General features: G+C 35.4%; 2 protein-coding genes and 1 long non-coding RNA gene across 11 annotated transcripts in view; 1 reads left to right on the plus strand and 2 right to left on the minus strand.

Moving 5' to 3' along the window:
• DEF8 (differentially expressed in FDCP 8 homolog) overlaps positions 1–19,137 on the minus strand; it is a 49,392-nt gene that overhangs the window by 27,310 nt on the left and 2,945 nt on the right. The window lies entirely within an intron of this gene.
• Lar (tyrosine-protein phosphatase Lar) overlaps positions 5,382–19,137 on the minus strand; it is a 260,221-nt gene continuing 246,465 nt past the window's right edge. For 7 of the 8 annotated variants that reach the window (XM_066295181.1, XM_066295186.1, XM_066295188.1 and 4 more), the window contains 9 exons: positions 15,281–15,420; positions 15,027–15,229; positions 12,357–13,860; positions 11,152–11,462; positions 8,395–9,483; positions 8,110–8,341; positions 7,771–8,051; positions 7,584–7,719; positions 5,382–7,521 (listed from right to left, as the gene is read on the minus strand). In XM_066295181.1, the coding sequence (XP_066151278.1) occupies positions 7,453–7,521; positions 7,584–7,719; positions 7,771–8,051; positions 8,110–8,341; positions 8,395–9,483; positions 11,152–11,462; positions 12,357–13,860; positions 15,027–15,229; positions 15,281–15,420 (3,965 nt within the window). In that variant the 3' untranslated portion in view covers positions 5,382–7,452. The remainder of the gene's footprint in view (positions 7,522–7,583; positions 7,720–7,770; positions 8,052–8,109; positions 8,342–8,394; positions 9,484–11,151; positions 11,463–12,356; positions 13,861–15,026; positions 15,230–15,280; positions 15,421–19,137) is intronic. The other variant, XM_066295182.1, reaches the window with a different exon arrangement.
• Positions 9,479–19,137, plus strand: part of LOC136346244 (uncharacterized) — a 228,791-nt gene continuing 219,132 nt past the window's right edge. For both annotated transcript variants that reach the window (XR_010733269.1, XR_010733268.1), the window contains exon 1: positions 9,479–10,614. This is a non-coding gene — a long non-coding RNA (uncharacterized lncRNA). The remainder of the gene's footprint in view (positions 10,615–19,137) is intronic.

The following is a 19,137-nucleotide window of genomic DNA, read 5'->3' on the forward strand; positions in this document are numbered from 1 at the left end:
GTTCCATTCTAGTTTAATTTATTCATTGATGCATACGAGTTCCTGCCAAACACATGCAGATATATCGAGCAATATGTTATTGATTGCAATTAGGGGAGGCTAAAATGAGACTTGTTTTTCAATTTGACTTTAGTTAATGACAATTTCCCCAAAGCCGTTCATATTATTGTTTAACATCCCATAACAGAATCAATCAAACTTCTCAATACAAATCGGTTTACGAGATATTGTGAAACAACAATTACCGCTCGAAGCGTTTATTAATGGCTCCGAGCGGTAATTGTGAGATAACAATAATCAACAATGACACGGCAGAAATAGTGGATAAAGAGGCAGCGAAAAATTAAGTAAGAGGATATTTAAAGTATTCAGGCCAGTTTAGCACATCATTTTATTAGTTAGACATGGCTCAAATACTTTGTACAATCACGTGAGTGTCCCCTTTATGGCTGTGTTCCTGGATACACAAGCCATAGGCCTGGAACGGGAAATTAAGCACGTGGATCTCTTGAAAAGGTAGTATCTGAAGCTTGATATTGTCAAGGTAATGTTAAACATAAAAGATGATAAATTGTTTATTATAAAAATTTCAGGAAAACCGTGAACACGTTATTTCTCTTTTATAAGACAAAAGTTCCTTTAAAAAAAAAATAGTCATATTATTAATGGATATTTGGTGAGCAAATAGGACTGGAGAAACAATAGTTTCCCTTGTACCCTTCAAGGAACATTCAGAAAAAGGCTATTATTAACCACCAAATGTATTTTGATTGAAATCTTCTTGCTGAAACCTGAATTATCATAACTGTAGGTATCTACTGTAAAATTTCAAGAATCTGAATGAATTTTATGCAGAAACCTTTTTTAACACTAGAAGACTTCCCACCATCACTGAAAATCTTAAATTAACTGAGAGAGGTCTTTAACATCTTGAATAAGATCTTAAAGATGCAAAGCAGTCTTTATATTGTGGGAAATCCTATTTCAATAGCAGATTTCAGCATGGTTGCCTCAGTGGGAAATATTTCCTAAGCAATTTTGAGAAGAATTTTCCACATGTTAAGGCTTACTTAGACAGAGTTTCCAAAGAAGGGATTTACAAGGAAAATATAGAAGGTCTAGAGATTTTAAACTCTCTTGTAGGAGGGTAGGAACAGAGAAATTGCTATTTGCAATGTCCTGCATAAATTCGTTAAAAATTGAGGGAATTTTTTTTATGTAAAGACTAAAACACTTCAAACATTCTCTTTAGTTGTGCATTTTTTTAAGTAACAAACATGTGCACCAGGTTACCCACGTAGTAGATAAATGTACTTTTTTATTTTTTTCTTATGGATTCTATGCATATTATGACTACTCCAGAAAAACTTCCAAGAAATCTTTTAGTTATGAGTCAACCAAATCCATAAATCTTTGAAACCTTGGAAATTTACAATGCAGCGTTGTTTGGTGGTTTAAAAAATATTGAGCGGAGATTTATGTCGCTTTTCCAAGAAATGAAAAAAAAATAAGTTCATTAAAAACAATACATGTTCTTCCCAATTACTTTCTAGATAAAAATTCGTTCTACTTGAGACAGTCTCATTGCAAAATTTCAGGATAAGAGCAGATTTAGAAATTTATAACTTTGAAAATTTTCCATTCAGGATGATCATCCTTTCGGCGCGAGATAGAATGCGGTTCGCCTAAATTGAGGCTCTGTTTTTGTTTCAATTGGATATTGGATATTATGGGTGTAATTGGAGATAAAGTTATATCCCTATATTTGAATATCAAGATTTCAGAAGACGAACAGATTTAAAAATGCATAACTTAGAAAATTTCTGGCTGAAAAAATCTTGCTGTGCTAGATAGCTTAGAGTTTCGACTAATTGGGGCTCAATTTTTGTTTAAATCGGATGAGTAGTCCAAGTGTAGTGGTCGATAGAGTTAGATCCCAACATTCGAGTAATACTGAAATTTCTTGATGAAGGGCATATTTCAAAATTGGTAACTCTGCGAATTTCTTCTTTAGGATCATCATTTTCTTCATCGCTGGATAGCTCATAGTTTTCCCTAATTAAGTTATTTTTTTATTTCAATTGGACAAGTATTGTAAGCGTACTTATTAATTAACTGGTACTCCTACATTTTTGTAATAGCATCGAGCACATATAATGTTTGGTGGAGAACAATTTAAAAATTCTGTAACTCTGGCAATCTATTCATCAGAACAATTATTCTTTCAACACAGAATAGCTCATAGTTTGCTTTAATTGCTGTTCTATTTTCATTTCGGTTGGATTATTTTTTTGGAAGTAGTAGTGGACAAAGTTAATTTCGCTATTCCATCAATAATTTCGGTGGGAGCAGATTTAAAATTTGCAACTTTGATAGTTGATCGTTCAGATGACCATTCTACCAGCGCTAGATAGATCACACTTTACCCCAATTACTTAAGTTTTGTTTTGCGTTGAAATTTACCAAATTTTTGTCTACTTTCGTACGCCACTGTAGATTTTGCCTTTGGGCCTAGGTTCAGAGGCGTAGCTAAAGCATGTGATAAATTTAATCAAACGAACTATTAGCGTGTTTCGAAGTTTAAAAAATATTTAAAATCATCAAAAAATACATTAGACTAACTCTGCTTGAGGATCCAAATATTGACTTAAATTTCATAATTATTTACATACGCTACTGGAGGCGTTCTTCAAAATCTTCGTGAATCTAAAAAAATTTTAAAAAACGTTAAAAAAATATATATTTCCAACGTAGTGATAAAACTTTAAATATTAAGCAGAGGTTTATGGGTATATTTCATATGGTTATTTTCAATTACTATGAGTTCCCTGAAAATTTCTTTTATATTGAGGCAAAATTTATAACTTGTTTATACACGACGTGAATCTTTTCTAAAAACTTGAACCATTCTTAAAAGTTTCTGCAAAATTTCAAAACATCTTAAAAAAAACTTGTTCAGGCAATTTGAGGGTTTAAATACCTTATCGAAGGGAATTTTATATGAATTTATAATATACTCTTCCCCTTAAAACTTTAATTATCCTCAAATACGTTTATAAAGCTTCATTAATAAGTATTTTAATAATCTTGAAGTAATTAATTAATCGGAAGTAATATTTTATATTCTTAAAATACCCACTTATCGCATTTAACACTAAACAATAATCATTCAGCACTATGACACCCGTCACCTAATTTCGGAACTAGTTGCTTCATAAGTCTCATAGAGTTAAATATATCATGACTCCAAAAATTTATGCTATTATAGGTAGCCCTCTATATGGGTCTATTTTAATGACAGCCAAAAATCTCAGAACTAAAACTGTACTTCGTGAATCCGTAGATCTGCATATAAGACAACAGCTAAAGAAAGATTTTCTCGAGATACATATATGTAAATTTAGTTTGGTTTACTTTAAGATAACATGAATCTTTTAAAAAAACCTTCAACATACAGTTCACTTGTTGGAGGATAGTGAATTTTTGCTGGCAGATAGTCATGCGATTAATGAATACTTAGTGAGTACCCATGGTGCAAAGGAACCCAACTATTTATACCCAAGAAATAATATAAAGAGAAGAGCCCTTATTGATCATGGATTGCATATGAACTCTTTTATTGTGGCCGTCAAAACTTTTTTGATAACTGTTGGTAAAATTCAAATATAGTATCCAATTCATTAAAGTCGTTTTAATTTTATCAATAGGATAATATTGTTTCTGCAAGAATTGGGCAAAGTTATCAGGATTTTATGTATATTAGCAGTGATGCTCGGAAATATTTTTTAGGGACGTTTAGTACTTGAAAATGTCCAAGTTCTTCAATTTTCTTTTTGATAGTCTAAGGAATGCTTTTGTAATCTTCGACAGCCGAATTAAAATCGAAAATACCAAATATATGGTGGGGAATCAGCTATCCATCATAGATTTTAGTATGACTTAAACTGTAAGAGATGGGGGTATTTTGTAAAAAAACTGGTAAAAGGATTTTCCCAATATTAATCAATACATCAAAAGAATGAAGAAGGAAGATTGATTTGAAGCCATTGCAGAAGGAATTAAAGAATTTTATACCATTATGGATGTTCTAATAAAGTTTCTGGATTTCATCAATAGTTGTGGTTCAATTAGTTTACTTTTCAAAAATTAACAGTTTTAAAGTGTGTGCAAGTATAAAATTGTATTTTTAAAATGACTGGTTTTGGCGTGACATTTTTGATCACCCCAAATAAGTACCTATGGAAATTCCTAGAATTATCTGATACAATATATGTGTATATACGCAGTATATAAAATATTGTACAAAATATAACTATATTTTTGAGTTAAATTATAAATATGGTGTTTCTTGGAAGTCACAAATGAAGGAAAAATTGCACAATTTTTCTATAGAATATACCCCCATGATAACTTAAATATAGCGCTTACCAGCTTAATCTTAACATGAACTTAAAATTACTCCTGACTTTTTTAAATTCACTTCAACAAGAAAGTTGAAGATTTCCAAGACCCTCCAAATTTTCCATGTAAAAATCCTCATTTTCAATTTCTTCAAACAGACATTAACATAAGAAAATTCACTTGCAAAGTTAAGAAACATTTACTTCCAGCTAGAAGTTTTGACAAATATATTAAAATCTGCTATTGACGGGGCATCCCTTAAAACACAAAGGGTCTCACACATTTCCAAGAGTTTCTCAAATATGGCAAAGGCCTTCTTTAGATGATTTAATGCCTTTAGCTCTGATTGTGAGTCCTCAAGTAGCGAAGAATTTTGAAGAAAATTATTTTAAAATCCCTATAGTTTTGCTATACTAAAGTTCCTAACAAAAACTCCAACAGAAGCAATAGTGCTAGAATTGAAATGCAATATGTGATCATTAATGACCTTTTACTTAGGATTTTTCAAGGCATGCAAAAGGTTGTTTTTCTTGCTTATTCACTCACCATCCATTAAAGACGTGACTGTCATCAAAAAGAAAACCATTGCCTTTAAAGAGAAGTATGGTGAGTTGAAGATTTTTTTAGACGAAAAATCATACGTATTATGATTAACAAGGGTTGTGTTCTGTAACTTGATAAAATTAAGCTTTTAATGGTCCCCCTTGAAGAGATTCAAGGGGGTGCCTAACGTCCTAAAATGCTTGACGTCCAAGTCTAGCCTTAAAAGGTACGCTTGCAGGAGACCCATTTAGTATAGGAGCTACGTTTGACTTTTAAGTAGGTACTACTTAAATATGTTTATGTATTAAGTACACCAACAATATTTACTCGAAGCCTGATTTCTGGTTATATGTTATACCTCCAAACCGAGCAAGGAGATTTTAATCCAATTGACTTCTTGAAGGGTGTGGTTCTAGGGGTTCATTTAAAGTAGTGAGCATATTTAGATCGTTTATTTAATTGTTTCTAATGCTTTAACTCACATAATTGGAGCTAAAATACTCTTACAATGGATCTGACATTCCAATCTCCTAACCGCCCCTTGTACATGTTTACACTGTTGCTAGACATACAAAAAATTAATTATGTATTATCAAATACATATGATGACGCTTAGTGCCTTCAACATGACTTTCATAGTCTGTCACCTTATGGGAACACGAAATCACCGATGGTCCACGAAATTCCACAGGACTGTGACTGGACTGGTACGGGTGCGACGTTCGAGGTGTTTTTTTTTTTTACATTAATATTCGTCCCCTTAATAATGATTTTTCAACAACCATCATTTTGAATGATTTTGAAAATCGCGAAAATTAGCATTAAAGTCACCTCGAGATCTAAACAAGATAGAAGAAAAATTGACTCCAATTTATAGAGTTCATACAGACGATTAATAAATAGTACATTTAAGGTGGACGTCCAAATTTCTGTTACCATGATATATAGAAAACTATCTGGGAGGAAGATGAGAATATAATTTTATTGAAAGCGGAGCCGGCCTTAGTAGGTGTGGCGCCCAGGGCGATATTTTAATCACCGCCCTCCTATCCCTAAGAAAAACGGCAACCTTTCTGGGTCTGCTGCCTTGGGCTATCGCCTGACTTCGAAAGAAGTAGTTTCCAAATAAAAGTTTAATAGAAATCTAAAATTGGCTTTCCTTTTTTTGTTAAGTGTTTTTTTGTCAAAGCGCGTTATTACGGTAACGTGTAACTGATTTACTGCAACACTAGTTGAATTTTAAGACTAAAATAAATAAAAAATTCGTAAAGGGATAAAAATTCTAAGGAAATGGTAATCGCAAAAAATAAGATGCTTAATACCAAACGTGCCTAATGTTTTTCTAGTAATCTCAGAACTCCGCAACACAAAAAAATTTCAACTGAACAGTAAAACACGAACTAAAATCTAGCTTTGTTTTTTTATTGTTTCATATTTTCCAAGATCTCTGTTTCCACAATCATGTGCTACAACGTTTGTGAATTAGTTTACAAAATGAATGATCGAGTAATATTAAATCAGTCTATGGCACCGAAATCGGCACCCAAATAACCATTTTTCTTTACGTAATCAATTTCTCGAGAAAACCTCAAATGCGCTTCATTCTTATTGATTTTTCGTGAAAGTCAAAAATCAGGCATATTTGACGTTTTTTGGGGCACTTTTATACTGTGTTGAGACTGGCAGTAACACGTCTAGTAGGTAATAGGAGATTTTTGTATTATTTGACACTATAAAAGTACCCTTTACATTTGTTAAAAAAAAGCCTAAAATTAATTTAGTAGATGATATAAATGTTTAGTGATACAAAGGGCATTTACTTACAATCATAATTACATAATATTAAGATATGTAGAAAACCAAGGCAGTTTTGGGTTAAGTTATTAAAACATATCATAAGGCAAGAAGAAACATGTGTATATAAATAGAGTAATTAAAAAATGTATAAAAGGACAATAATAAAACATTAAAAAATATCAAACCCAATATTCATCTGTAATCACTTGGGATTTGATCCACGAGTAACAAAGCTGCAAACCGTTTAAAAATATTATAGCTACCTACATTGGGACCTCTATGCACATTCAAAAAACCGAAACAAAAAAAAACGTATTCGAGCGTAATTTTCTATTGCTATAAAACACGTAACCCTTACGAGAACCAAATCGAGATTCGAATCCATTGCACAATGACAATATAAAATACTAAAAATATCATTTGCTAATAATTAATTATGTTGTGCACATCAGGGCGATTTCTATACATCTTTTACCATAACAATATATTCTTCTCCCACTGTTAGGCACATAATTTACACTATTTTCATTAGTAATAGTTCGGTTATACGCAGCGCTCGTCGGTAGCGCGCCCTTTGCCTGTATCATCTGCAAACATGTAAAAGCGGAAAACGAGTGTCAATAGGACAAGGGCCGCTCTAGCCAACAAAGGGTAACAGAAGAGCCACTCAAACAGCAGTTATTGTCATCTTCTGTTGTCTAATTAGAACTATTAGTTGGTGTAGTGATCGAAAGATCCCAAGTATTCTAGGGCTGCACGATAGCAGAACTGGTACTGATCCTAGTATTTACAGATTTAACAGTTATATAACTTGTAATGCAGACCTTTAATTGAAGACATACCTCTGTTTGCACCATGGCAGGGCGCTGCGTCCGCAATATCCGGGCAGTTTGGAACACATCTACAACCCCCTCGTATTGCATCCTTTCCAGGACTATGCTTAAGGTGATGAAAACCCCTGTTCGGCCTACTCCCGCACTGGAAAAAAAGGAGTTTTGTACACACATTTCCATGGAAATTATCACTCACCTGCAATGAACAGTTATCGGTCCATCTTGTCCAAACTGCTCCTTGGTTTTGTGCACCTGACCAATAAAATCGATGAACCCATCTCCAGATTTAGGCACCCCTTGTTCAGGCCAATCAGTGAACTGGAATTGGCGCATTGTGCGGGATGACCCATCGCGCGCATCAGTCACCTTGAACTCGCGCAAAATGTACTGGGGCATGTTGTATTCAGCGATGGGATCCACCACATAGCATCCGTAACGCACTGACCGGTCACTAGGCCAGTATTGGTAACACTTTTCCTAGAAACAGCATTTCCCAGAAATTATCCGACAAATAATTTATAATCGAAAATCTTACCCTTCCCATTTCCTTAAGCTTTGTAAGCATGACGACAATAGTGGAATTGTGTTCCCACAGCATGCGCCAAAGATCATCGATAGTCTCTTGAAGAGGACCCTGAGTGGCGATGTAAGCCTTCCTGTAGCGGTAGCCATCGATGAAGCTTGCGTTGATGTAGTCTGAACCTTCGACGCTTCTGATGGGCTGCAGACACACTCTCGTGCTTTCATAGGGCAGGATATGTACTAATCTGTGATGCGAACATGATTATATACGTGTTTAAACATAAAAAAAGAAACCTGCCTATTTTTGTGCTTATTGCAAGGTAAATTTGCAGTTACAAAACGTGAAGAATCAGTCTTAATATTGCCCAGTTTCTTAAATTCGTGCTCCATCCCCGTAATATTCTCTCCCGGTTCGAGTTGCATCAACTTCTGGATGTGGGAGTGCAGGCTACGCGCTGGTACCTCAGTTTGGCCGCAAATATACGCCTCCAAAAGTGCGTCGTGGATGAAAACGTACTGGTCTTCAGTCTGCACCATATAGTTGCGCTGCGCACGCAAACATGTAACATGTCCGTAGATATCCACAGTTTTTTCGTAACGCATCCGTTCCAGCATGGAGTCGATAACAATGAAGCATCCAGTCCTCCCCACTCCTGCGGAGCAATGCACGATAATTGGTCCGGCATCCGGAGGGTTTAAACTCTTCACCCTGCGCAGAAATTGCAGGAATGGTGCGGGATGGTCAGGGACCCCATGATCAGGCCATGCAGTGAACTGTAGCTGCTTTATCTCTCTGCTTTCAATTTCTACATCCTTCTTGATTTGGAAGGTGCGAATGCAGTAAGTGGCCAATTCCTGGACGTCTGAGATGGTTACTGCCATGGAGCCATAAACTTCAGTTCCACGAGGGGGCCAGTATTGGTCACATTTGATGCGAGTGCGCTCTTCAAGCTTGGTCATCATCACTATGGTTGTAGATTTCAATTCCCAGCACATTCTCCAAAAATCGCCGAAAGTTTCCGGCAAAGGCCCTTGGGTGGCTACATAAGCGTTATGTTTCCGATATCCGTCGCAATAGTTCGCATTGATATAGTCCGAACCTCTTCTTCCATCTTCAATGGGCAGAATTACTCGGCTATGGTCATACGAAATAACATTCGCATATCGATTTTTGGGTTTATTCACATCCATATTAGAAAACTCCCAGGTGAACGTTTGTCCAGGCTCAATACTTTCGTACTCCTGAGAAAACTTGAGATTGTCGTTCGCTTTAAGTCTTTCAATGTGATTGGCCAGCTCTGACACCGGAATCGGCGGATGGGAGATCATTGCGGGAGTTTGGAAGTTTAGTCGACGTTGCTCTACTGGATCACTTGGAGCTATGCTACTAAACAGAGACCAATTTAAACCTTATAATTTGGTATATATTTGTTGGGTATGTTTGAAAGGTGGTTCTCTCCAATTTTTTTTTTATGTAGGAAAGTTAGAAATGATTCTTAGATCGTCCACACATCACGGCGAAGAAAAAGTAGTCAAGTATTGAATGAAAGTGAGTATATTTCTTGACCATTTGGCCCAGGAAACTTTTTGTTGCCAAAACAAGGTTTAACATGTTTAGTGGAACTAACTGTCGGTCCTAGTTATTACCACTTAAAATTTACATGCATAAACTCACAAAAACAACGGCACTAGTCAACTGGAGCCAATGATTTGCGCGTAGCTTTTAAACACTGCTAAAGGGTTGTTATAGACTATGAAACAGTGTTTTGCTTAACTGTACAATACTATCAGTATATATGATGTTAATGGGACGCTTTTATAAGCTTTTAGAGTAGAGATTTCTCTCAAAAATGATATGTGTTGACAATTTGGCGAAGGAAATTTTCTGAGTTTAATAATTCATACATTTCTCTTCAGCTTCAAAATTTCAAAAAAATTTCAAGGGCACGCATTATAATCACCTTACGAAAAACTAAAGAATTCTTATGAAATTTCAAATTGTAACTCATTTGATTTTGATGCCCTTTTATGACTTGCTCTTTACGGGTGTCATAATGGGGTTGACATCATTAGAAAGGTTCAGTTTTTCTCTACTCCTCATAACTGAATACTTTCTTTTAAAACGAAATAACCAGATTTAACAGAATTAAATTTGCAAATATGTACCGTATGCCGGAATTTCTTCAAAAATCACCACAAAATTCATCTAGTGTGCAACGAATGCGCATATTGTGGTTCGCGCAGAGTCGGATTCTTCATTGTTTAGTCGGCCATTATTGTTATTTATTGGTGCTATGTGCGGCTTCGATGTGTTCGGAAATATTTGATAATATTTTAGGTGAAGGCTCGGTTATACAATTTCTAAAATTACTTAAATATATGAACATATAAAAAAATAAATGTTAGAAGTGTTTCCTGCTCAAATCCGTTATTTTGTACTTTTTCCGGGAATCGCTCCGCGTAATCAACAAACAGATTTTTGTGTTGTGTAATAATGACAGTTTCGAGGCGAATTCTGGTAAGTTTTGAGGCATATTCCCAATTCCTTCATCAAAACTCCGTGAACGGAACTTGTGATTAAAATCCTAACTAATGGTTAAGTGTTATTTTTTATGTGCTGCTTTTTTAGTATAATTTAATATTTCGTATTTTACTACTATCGAATATAACAGAAGACAATTTTTACAACGAGAACAGTATTTGCCTTACATGGGTTAAGGAACAATGTGCTCATCAATTTTTTTTAATCGATTAGTCATTCTCACCTCGGCAAGAGTATTGGCAGGAATATGATGAGTTTTTGCATGGTCGGCGGTGTGATTAGAGGCGATATTAAATTGACATAGGCTGCATACTTATTTTCCTATTTCGTTCTGAAAATGGATTTTAACTCTTAATTTAATTAAATAGAAAGTGGTACGAATCTATACGTCACAAATAACAAAAACAATAATTCGTTTTAAAGTTTGAAGAAAATTACCTTTCAAAAACACCCGAAACACTAAGAAGAGCATACAGTGTGACAAGTATGACATTTTAAATTTAAAAATTTTACCTCAAATCGGCCGGAATTAAAGGTTTAGTCACGGCAGCCTGATCTGGTGCTTTGCAAGGCTGACGCCTTCTTCGTAAAATGAACAATATCACCAGAATTGAGCACAAAAGAATGGCGGCTATCACCGGACCAATCACCCATAGATACGTGGCCTCTTTCCTTTGGGAGCTGACTTTGACATCGTTGTCGGTAGGCGCGTTGGGGTTTGGTCGGATTGGCGGTTCCCCTGGTGGAGGGGGACGCATGTCCAACGAGAGAAACTCGGAAAAGGGGCTGCTTGTGTACAGGTGTTTTTGAGGGGTGTCTACAACCTGTCAAGGAAGAGAACATGTATTTTGGATTTACTCAATTCTATTTCTGTTGTATACAGAGTGTTTCTTACTTGAAGAATGATGACACGTTAAAAAAGTATTTCACAACACAAAGATGATATGTACTATATTGTGGTAAAAATATGGTTTTCACACAGTAATAATAAATAAATGTGTACAATTAAAAAATTATATAGTTTTACTTTGGTTATTTACTAAATGCAAAATTCATATTTTTTTCTATGTCAATTAAAGAAGGGGAGACGCCAAAATTGCCTCTGATACGTCTGTAGCATATAAGTTACGTTACATAACAAACTAGAGCCTCTTTTCGCTTACTTGGTGAAGTGAAGATTAGTATAACTAGTAAAACTAGTTTTTTCTTATGTTAAATACGTAATTAAATAGGCATAATTGCAATTTAGGATGCGCCTAACATGCATTTTTTATGCAATATTTTACTCTTCCACATTTCTAACCATTGAAATAGATGAACTCATCGGCCATTGATTTGAAGCTGAACGGTTGATACTATAACCCAAGTCTTATCATCATTAAACTTTACGAATAGAAGTGAAGTAATAGCACCCTGTCAAAAACCCTATAAAAAAGAGCGAGATTATTCAATCGTCAACCAATTTGACGATTCATGGATAATAAAGGGTAACCACTGGAAAGAAATTTCAAGCGGAGATTGAAATATCACAGGCATATCTTGATAAATTCAACTGTGATCTATTACTAACGTCCGATGTTAGAAACTAATTATAAAAGGCTTATTAACGCTTCACGGTAACAGTTTTTAAAACGATTACTTGTTATTACAAGCCGCGCCTCTGAAGTACAATAAAGATTACATTTATATAGACACATTATATGCTTCATGACCCTTACCGCTCTCACAAATATTCTGTATCTCTTCGCATGCTTCAACTTGAAGTTAGTCAGCCCCTCCTTCACCTCCCCAGTCCCCAAATGAAATGTATACGGTATAGTTCTTTGGGGAAATTTGGCAGCGATGTACGGTAACGTTGAATCTTCCTGGGCTTTCTTGATGTTGGCTAGCAAATCATCAGTCAAAAACTGATCTGGATTCATGTAAATTGTGGATTTATCCTCGGGCACCACCACCAAATAATAATGACTAATGGGTCCGTATTCTTCTGAGGCTTGTGGAAGAATTACATGAATTTCTGAGTTGACTACGCCGTAAAAGTCGGGTTTGACCATGGGTTGAGGAGCGGCCATTTGGGTGGTCACAGTGATTTTTGTAGGGGGGCGATAGGACTTATCACTAGGTATGGCGCTGACGTTGACGTTGTAAGTGGTGAATGGTGATAATTCGTTAATGGTGTGAGATTTTATGTCATCACTGAGAATAATTTCAACTCGAGGGATGCTCTGAGTCTGGGTGATTCCTTGAGAATCTACAAATTCTTTGATGGCATCAAAGGAGATTTTGTATTTAACTGGGTTTAGGCGAATGGGCGGAGACCAGGAAAGTGTCATAGAGTGGGTGGTAACATCATGAGCACGAAGCTTTAAGGGAACATCCTCAGGTTTTACTTTAACCAATACTTTTTCAGATAATCGCCCCAATCCATTCTTCATTCTTGCAGCTACCGCTACCGCATACTGAGCATATTTTTCTAAATTCACCAAGTCAGCTGAATTAGTTAAACCTACAGATTTCTGCTGCCACTCATCTAAATCCTCTACTGCAGTCATGGTGTAAAATATTTGGTAACCAATAACTTTATTCCTAGACGGAACTGTCTCCCACCAAACCTCAACACTTGATTCACTAGTAGCTACCGCTTTAACCGACATTGGGGCCCGCCCTATGTCCTTCTCAGTCTCTACGGTCTGTTTATCACTGTTCGGCCCAGCCCCTTGACTTGTATATGCCTTAATATGAAATACATATTCAGTATTCTCCTCCAAATTCGTAAATACAACCTTAGTTTTAGTTACATTACGGAAAAGAGCGTTGTTATGATCGGACTTCTTGTGGAACTCTATGTCGTATTTTAAAATTTGTCCGTTGCGGTGTTCTCTTTTGGGCGGATCCCAAGTGACGCACACTACATCGGGAGTTTGGAATCTATAGGTTATATTAGTGGGTGGGCCGGTAGGTGGACCTTCTGGTGTGTGTAAGTATTTGATTGATTCCTGACCGTAACCTATATGGTTTTGCCCAGCTACTCGAAATTCATATTCAACCCCCCTTTCAAGGTCATTTATGCGATAATTGTGAGTGACTGATTTTATGTGAACGTCCTTGAGGAGCTGGTCTTTAACTCCATATCGAAGGCGGTAGGCTTTAAGTTCGCCATAGGTTTGAGTAGGTCTGGACCATTCTAGTTCAATGGTGACGGTAGGTTCGCGCTCGATCATTCTGGAAAGTGAAGAAAAATTGTATCAGTTATAAAGCAAAAGTAAAGAGTAAAGCCTCGATAGGGCGAAGGGTTAGGAGACGTGTGCAAAGCTCCCTTTCTGAAGAAGTGAGGCACGCAGATCAACTCAAGCCTCTAAACCCATTAAACCACGTGCAAACCAACTCATATCGAGGGAAAAGTTTTTTGTTGAACTCGTTCTTAAATCACTAATTTTCCTAGAAGGCAGTGTTGACACAAGAGGTCTGAATAAAAGTTTGCCTAATTGAAGAAAATGAATTAAACAACATTTAATGATTTACTTATTTCATAGAGGTGCTATTAAAATGTTTGGTTAAACATCGAGAAGTGAAAACCTCCGCAAATTAACAGGACCATGCTGCATTCGAAGAGTCAAAAAGTGTTTAGTTGATTATATACAGGGTGTTTTACTACAGCTCCTAAAACCAACACATATTTATTTCAAATTTGAGCTGTTAAAAGTATAAATAATATGCTTTTCCATTTGATGCTGAAAAATTTAAACATAATTGTTTGTGTTAGATTCTTATCTACCACTCCAAAATAATACTGCCTCATAACAAATATAACCCAGTAGATTTGCAGTACCGACTGACACGGTATGTTTATCTCTATAGTACTAGTAGGCTTTTTCAAGTAAATACTGGATAAACTTTAGGAGGTGTAGTGAAAATATTATTGTTGTATTACTGTTTATTTTCAACGTAAGATATTATTTTAACATACTTTCCTTACTTGTCCCCTATGAAAAAATTAAAATTAACAAATTACTGGCCCCTGCGGAGGTATAAATAAATATCCCTTTTAAACAATGAAATTGCAGCTTTATTTTTCAATTTTAAATTGACTTTTTTGCGTCAATTATTTTGATTTTTTTATCAAGTTTGGAAAATTTTATAAACTTGTGAAAATTTGAGAATAATTTTTTTTAATGTGAGTAATTTTTAAATATTAATAAAATTTTCATAAGTTTACAAAATGTCTAAATCGACAGAATTACTTTTTTTTAAATAGAAAACGAAGTTGACATTCATATGAATGTTGATAACGTAGGGAAAAATACAGGAAGACTTCTTTTGACCACACTCTTAGACCAGTCATTTCAATAGATTCAACCCAAACTTATTCCATGAAATGTCCAACTTACTTCAATGTTAAGTCGGGTCTGTTAGGTACCCCCCCAGGAGTCTTCACTTCAATAGAATCACTTCTATCCCCATCTCCTTTCCTGGTTAAAGCAGCCACTTGTACTGAATACGTAGTGTCTGGTTGCAAACTTGTAATATTCAGCTCGAGTATGTCTCCGCTCATTACATTAAATTGCATGGGTTCATTGAGAAAACTTTTGCTCTGTAATGATCACAATTTATCCTTTTAAGTCCAAATTCTCTTTAAACATACCTCTCCTTTTATTTCTTGCACGTGAACGTGATAACCCAAAATAATCCCATGTTGATCCTTAGATAGGGGGGGTTGCCAGTTAACTTTGATGGTGGTGGAATTAATAGGGGTTACTTTGACGTCCTGAGGGTCCCCCGGCACTGTGAAATGTTGAAAGGTGAGAGATGGAGGGGTTACAAGTGATTGGGGTGGTTTTATAGTTTTGATATTACATGCGAGCACATCACACGTTTTTCATGTAAAACTTTGTATTGTTGCGGTTGTTTAACATCCTTTTTATTTACACATTTGAATACCAACACACAGAGATGGGTACAGTCATAGTTACCTCTTCCAGTAGAGTTTTTGCAAAAAAATTGAGGGGGAGATGTTAGGAAAGGAGCCCTAATGTAATAGAATTACAGAAAAATCCTCCTTTAGAAAAAAGGGGGGTTTCAAAAACAGTTACCTCTCAAAATAGTAGCGTATCAAAAAAAGCACAAAAATCTACAAAATGTCTAACACCACTACGGCACACAACAAGAAAAAATACTCACTCCTCCAATCTGTAGGACCGCGTTTAGCAAAAAATTCAAGAAAAATATCAAATAGAAAGTGTAAAAAACGCTATTCTATATGGAAAAATTTCTCCGCTACAAAAATGCTTGGAGGCTCTCAAAAAAACTCGTCTTTGTATACTCACACACATGTAGTGATTATCAAAAAACTGCGAAAAGTCGGGACAAGGGAGATGTTAAGCTGTTGTAGTGTAAAAGAAAACAGCATTGTGGCCACCTGCACATGTTGAAAACAAAAATGAAACGCTATCATGACATGAGCACCAAAAAGTCGTTACGGCCCACGTCACCAAGCAAAAATCCTCGGTCCGCACCTGCTCGCAATAAAACACAGTTAAAGGTATATTGGTATTCAAATGCCCATCATGAACGCAAGCGATTAGTGCTTGAAGTAGATCGCCAAAAGCGCTAAAACTAATATTTGTTAGTTGTCAAAAAATGCACTTTTGTTAAAACTCTCAAGTACCTGTTTTATGTGTCCATATTTTTGAGACTTAGCTCAGTAGGAATGAAATATTTTCAAGTGGGAGTTGCCTGTATTTGGGGCTAGAAATGTGGGCATATTGGGCTAAAAGTGTAATTAACTTTGCAGCGAAAGACTTGCAGTATTTTTCTTTAAAAATTTTAATTACTTGATATTTAGGAATTTAATATTTTTGTGATTTGTTTTTGCTATATGGGATACAATAAAAGCTATTATATGAAACAATCCAGAAACTTTCATTTATTAAAAAAAAACAAGTTTACAATTATTTTAAATTTAACCGAGTACTAATTTAAAAATTCCAATATAAAAGGTAATATTACACATTCTGTGCAAAAATGAAGTCATATACTTCTCTCTTTCTAATTATTAAAAATTAAAAAAACGCCGACTGATCTTGTACTTAAGATTTGAAACTCTTAGGATTGAGGACGCTGAAGCTTCTATCAAGTTGCTCTCAAGTTAGTTTGAGTTACTGTTATTTACTCCTAGGATGTAGTGAACTAACCGGTCAAGAAAATGTATTTTACTTGTCTGAATATTTGACCGGTAAGTTACCGCACATTTTTGGTCGGTCTTAACCTGTGGAAAAAATTATTTAATTTGTTCACATAAATATTTGTTCAGTAAATTACAAGAAAAATGTAATTTTTCATAGTTGTTTATGTCATATATGTCAGGATCAATTCAATTTCATTTCCTAGTCTTCGTCAAATGTTTTTGTGGTTATTTATCACTTAGACAATTGTCTTATCTTACTTGTTCTTTTCCTCTAACCATTATTATGTTTTTCTCTTAAAAATACCGTTCACACTGATTTTTCAATAAAAATTAAAGGCAAATTAATAGTAATGAAATTTGATTTTTTGGGATTCGTTTATCCATTAGTTTCGCCACTGCTCAACTTTCTATCATTTTAAAACTATTAACGGAGCAAACGAACCCACAAACTGCAGCCAAGGAGAAGTTATCGAACCTTTGAATTAAGAGGAGTTTTGAAAGGGTTGGACTCAAATCAGGAAAGTGAATGGTCCTGCATGGAAGCACAACTTTATTCGTACTAATTTATAGTATGCGTGCCGGGTGTACCTGAAAAAGTTACATGAAATTTAGATCTTGAACGGAACCCGACTTTCTGCCAACAAAAAACTGGTACTCAAGTGGCTTGACTAGTTGTTTTAAACGTTGTTTTAAAAAAATGTATTGATATAAACATTTCATATAAAAATTTTATTCTTTTGACAATCTTTGCGTCCTCGTAAAAGTCGCAAATCAGGAGAGTAAAAGCGATGTCAAAGCGGCACGCGGCGTTTTTACGATTCTTCATTGAACGGTGAATGTTAAAGGTGCCGACATGGAGTCACGGAACTTGTATCGCATAACTGTGTAAATTTTACTAAAAAGATCGGATTTTTCCGGGGCTGAAAGTTAATCGGTGGTATGGTGAAAAAGGATCGGCTCTTTATTTATAAGTAATATTTAATAAGTTGTATGCTTGAAAAGTAGCATTTGCTAATGATTCAAGTATTTACTTCGCATTTGGAGGATCTATTATACCAACAAAGCATTTTTTTCATTAATTGCTCCATTGGTGCGGGTAGTAGGTACTCATTGATTAAAATCTCTTAGCTTTACGTTAGGTAGTGAAAATTTTTTTTAGTGACTCGATTCGGAACCCGATTCGGATCGTATTTTATGAGTAAAAATGTTCCTGGTGAAACTCGAACTCATCAAACAAAACTTTCCACGTACCCCCTCGGAACGATTAATTTTTAACCCCTCAAAAATCTGATGGTTCCGAGCAGGATGCCAACTTAAGTTAATTTGGCTAAGGCTATGTTTCCACGCATGGTTTGTCGGTCGTCACTGGATAAGTTTTGCTTAGTTGCGTCTTTGGTATTCGTTGTCTCTATTAGTGCATGTTTGCTTTCTAAAAAGTTGAGCATTAGCGCAGTTATTGGATGATCAACAACCGCTCAGTGTAATATCCATAACTTACAAATGGTGTAATATGGAAAATTCCTTTCTTTATGACTTTGTACTGATTGAAATTCACATCGAAGAAGAAAATATCTTAAAGACTGTTTGACTTAAAGACTAGAAAGCGCTTTAAAAATGAAGTGAATCTGACACCCAGACTTGTAAAGACATATATTATAGCCTTTATTATACGCTTGTCTAATGATATACTATTTTCTCACCAAAAACGCCCAAATTTCTAATAACACCCCCCAAAAAATCACCATTGTCACAAAATTCCCAATCACTATATAAACTCGATACAGTCACAGTTTATCTTACATCACAAAACTACTCGTTGTTTTCAATCAATCAATCACTCATACTCGAATAAACACTTGGTGCAAGTGTGATTAAAATACAATAAAGTGATTTATAGAAATGTGCCATTTTAGTGCGCATGTCACCTACTGCTGTGAGGTGCTTGTAGCAAGTAAGGAGGTGATGAGGAGGCTGTGAGGGAAAAAGATCAAGTTTTGCCTGAACTTTTTCACACGGGAAGTGTGAACAGGTGGTCATGCGAGGATGAAAGAAGTCTACTAAATATGAAAAAACTGTGCCGGAAATAAAAAGTTTGAAAGTGATTGAAAGTGCCATTGCAAATGCAACTCGGTGCGAGTGTATGAGAAAATACCTGGATAGGCACCATTGTGGATTAATCATGATTAATGGTCTTTTATACATTGCACATAATTTAATCATGGTTAATAATTTTGGTGCCTACGACCATAAAAAGCAATCAATACATGTGAACGTGAGTAGCGAAATTAAAACAACTAGAAATAAACCAACTAAAC

The sequence above is a fragment of the Euwallacea fornicatus genome, chromosome 22 (genome assembly GCF_040115645.1).
Source record: "Euwallacea fornicatus isolate EFF26 chromosome 22, ASM4011564v1, whole genome shotgun sequence".
Classification (NCBI taxonomy): Eukaryota; Metazoa; Arthropoda; class Insecta; order Coleoptera; family Curculionidae; genus Euwallacea; species Euwallacea fornicatus.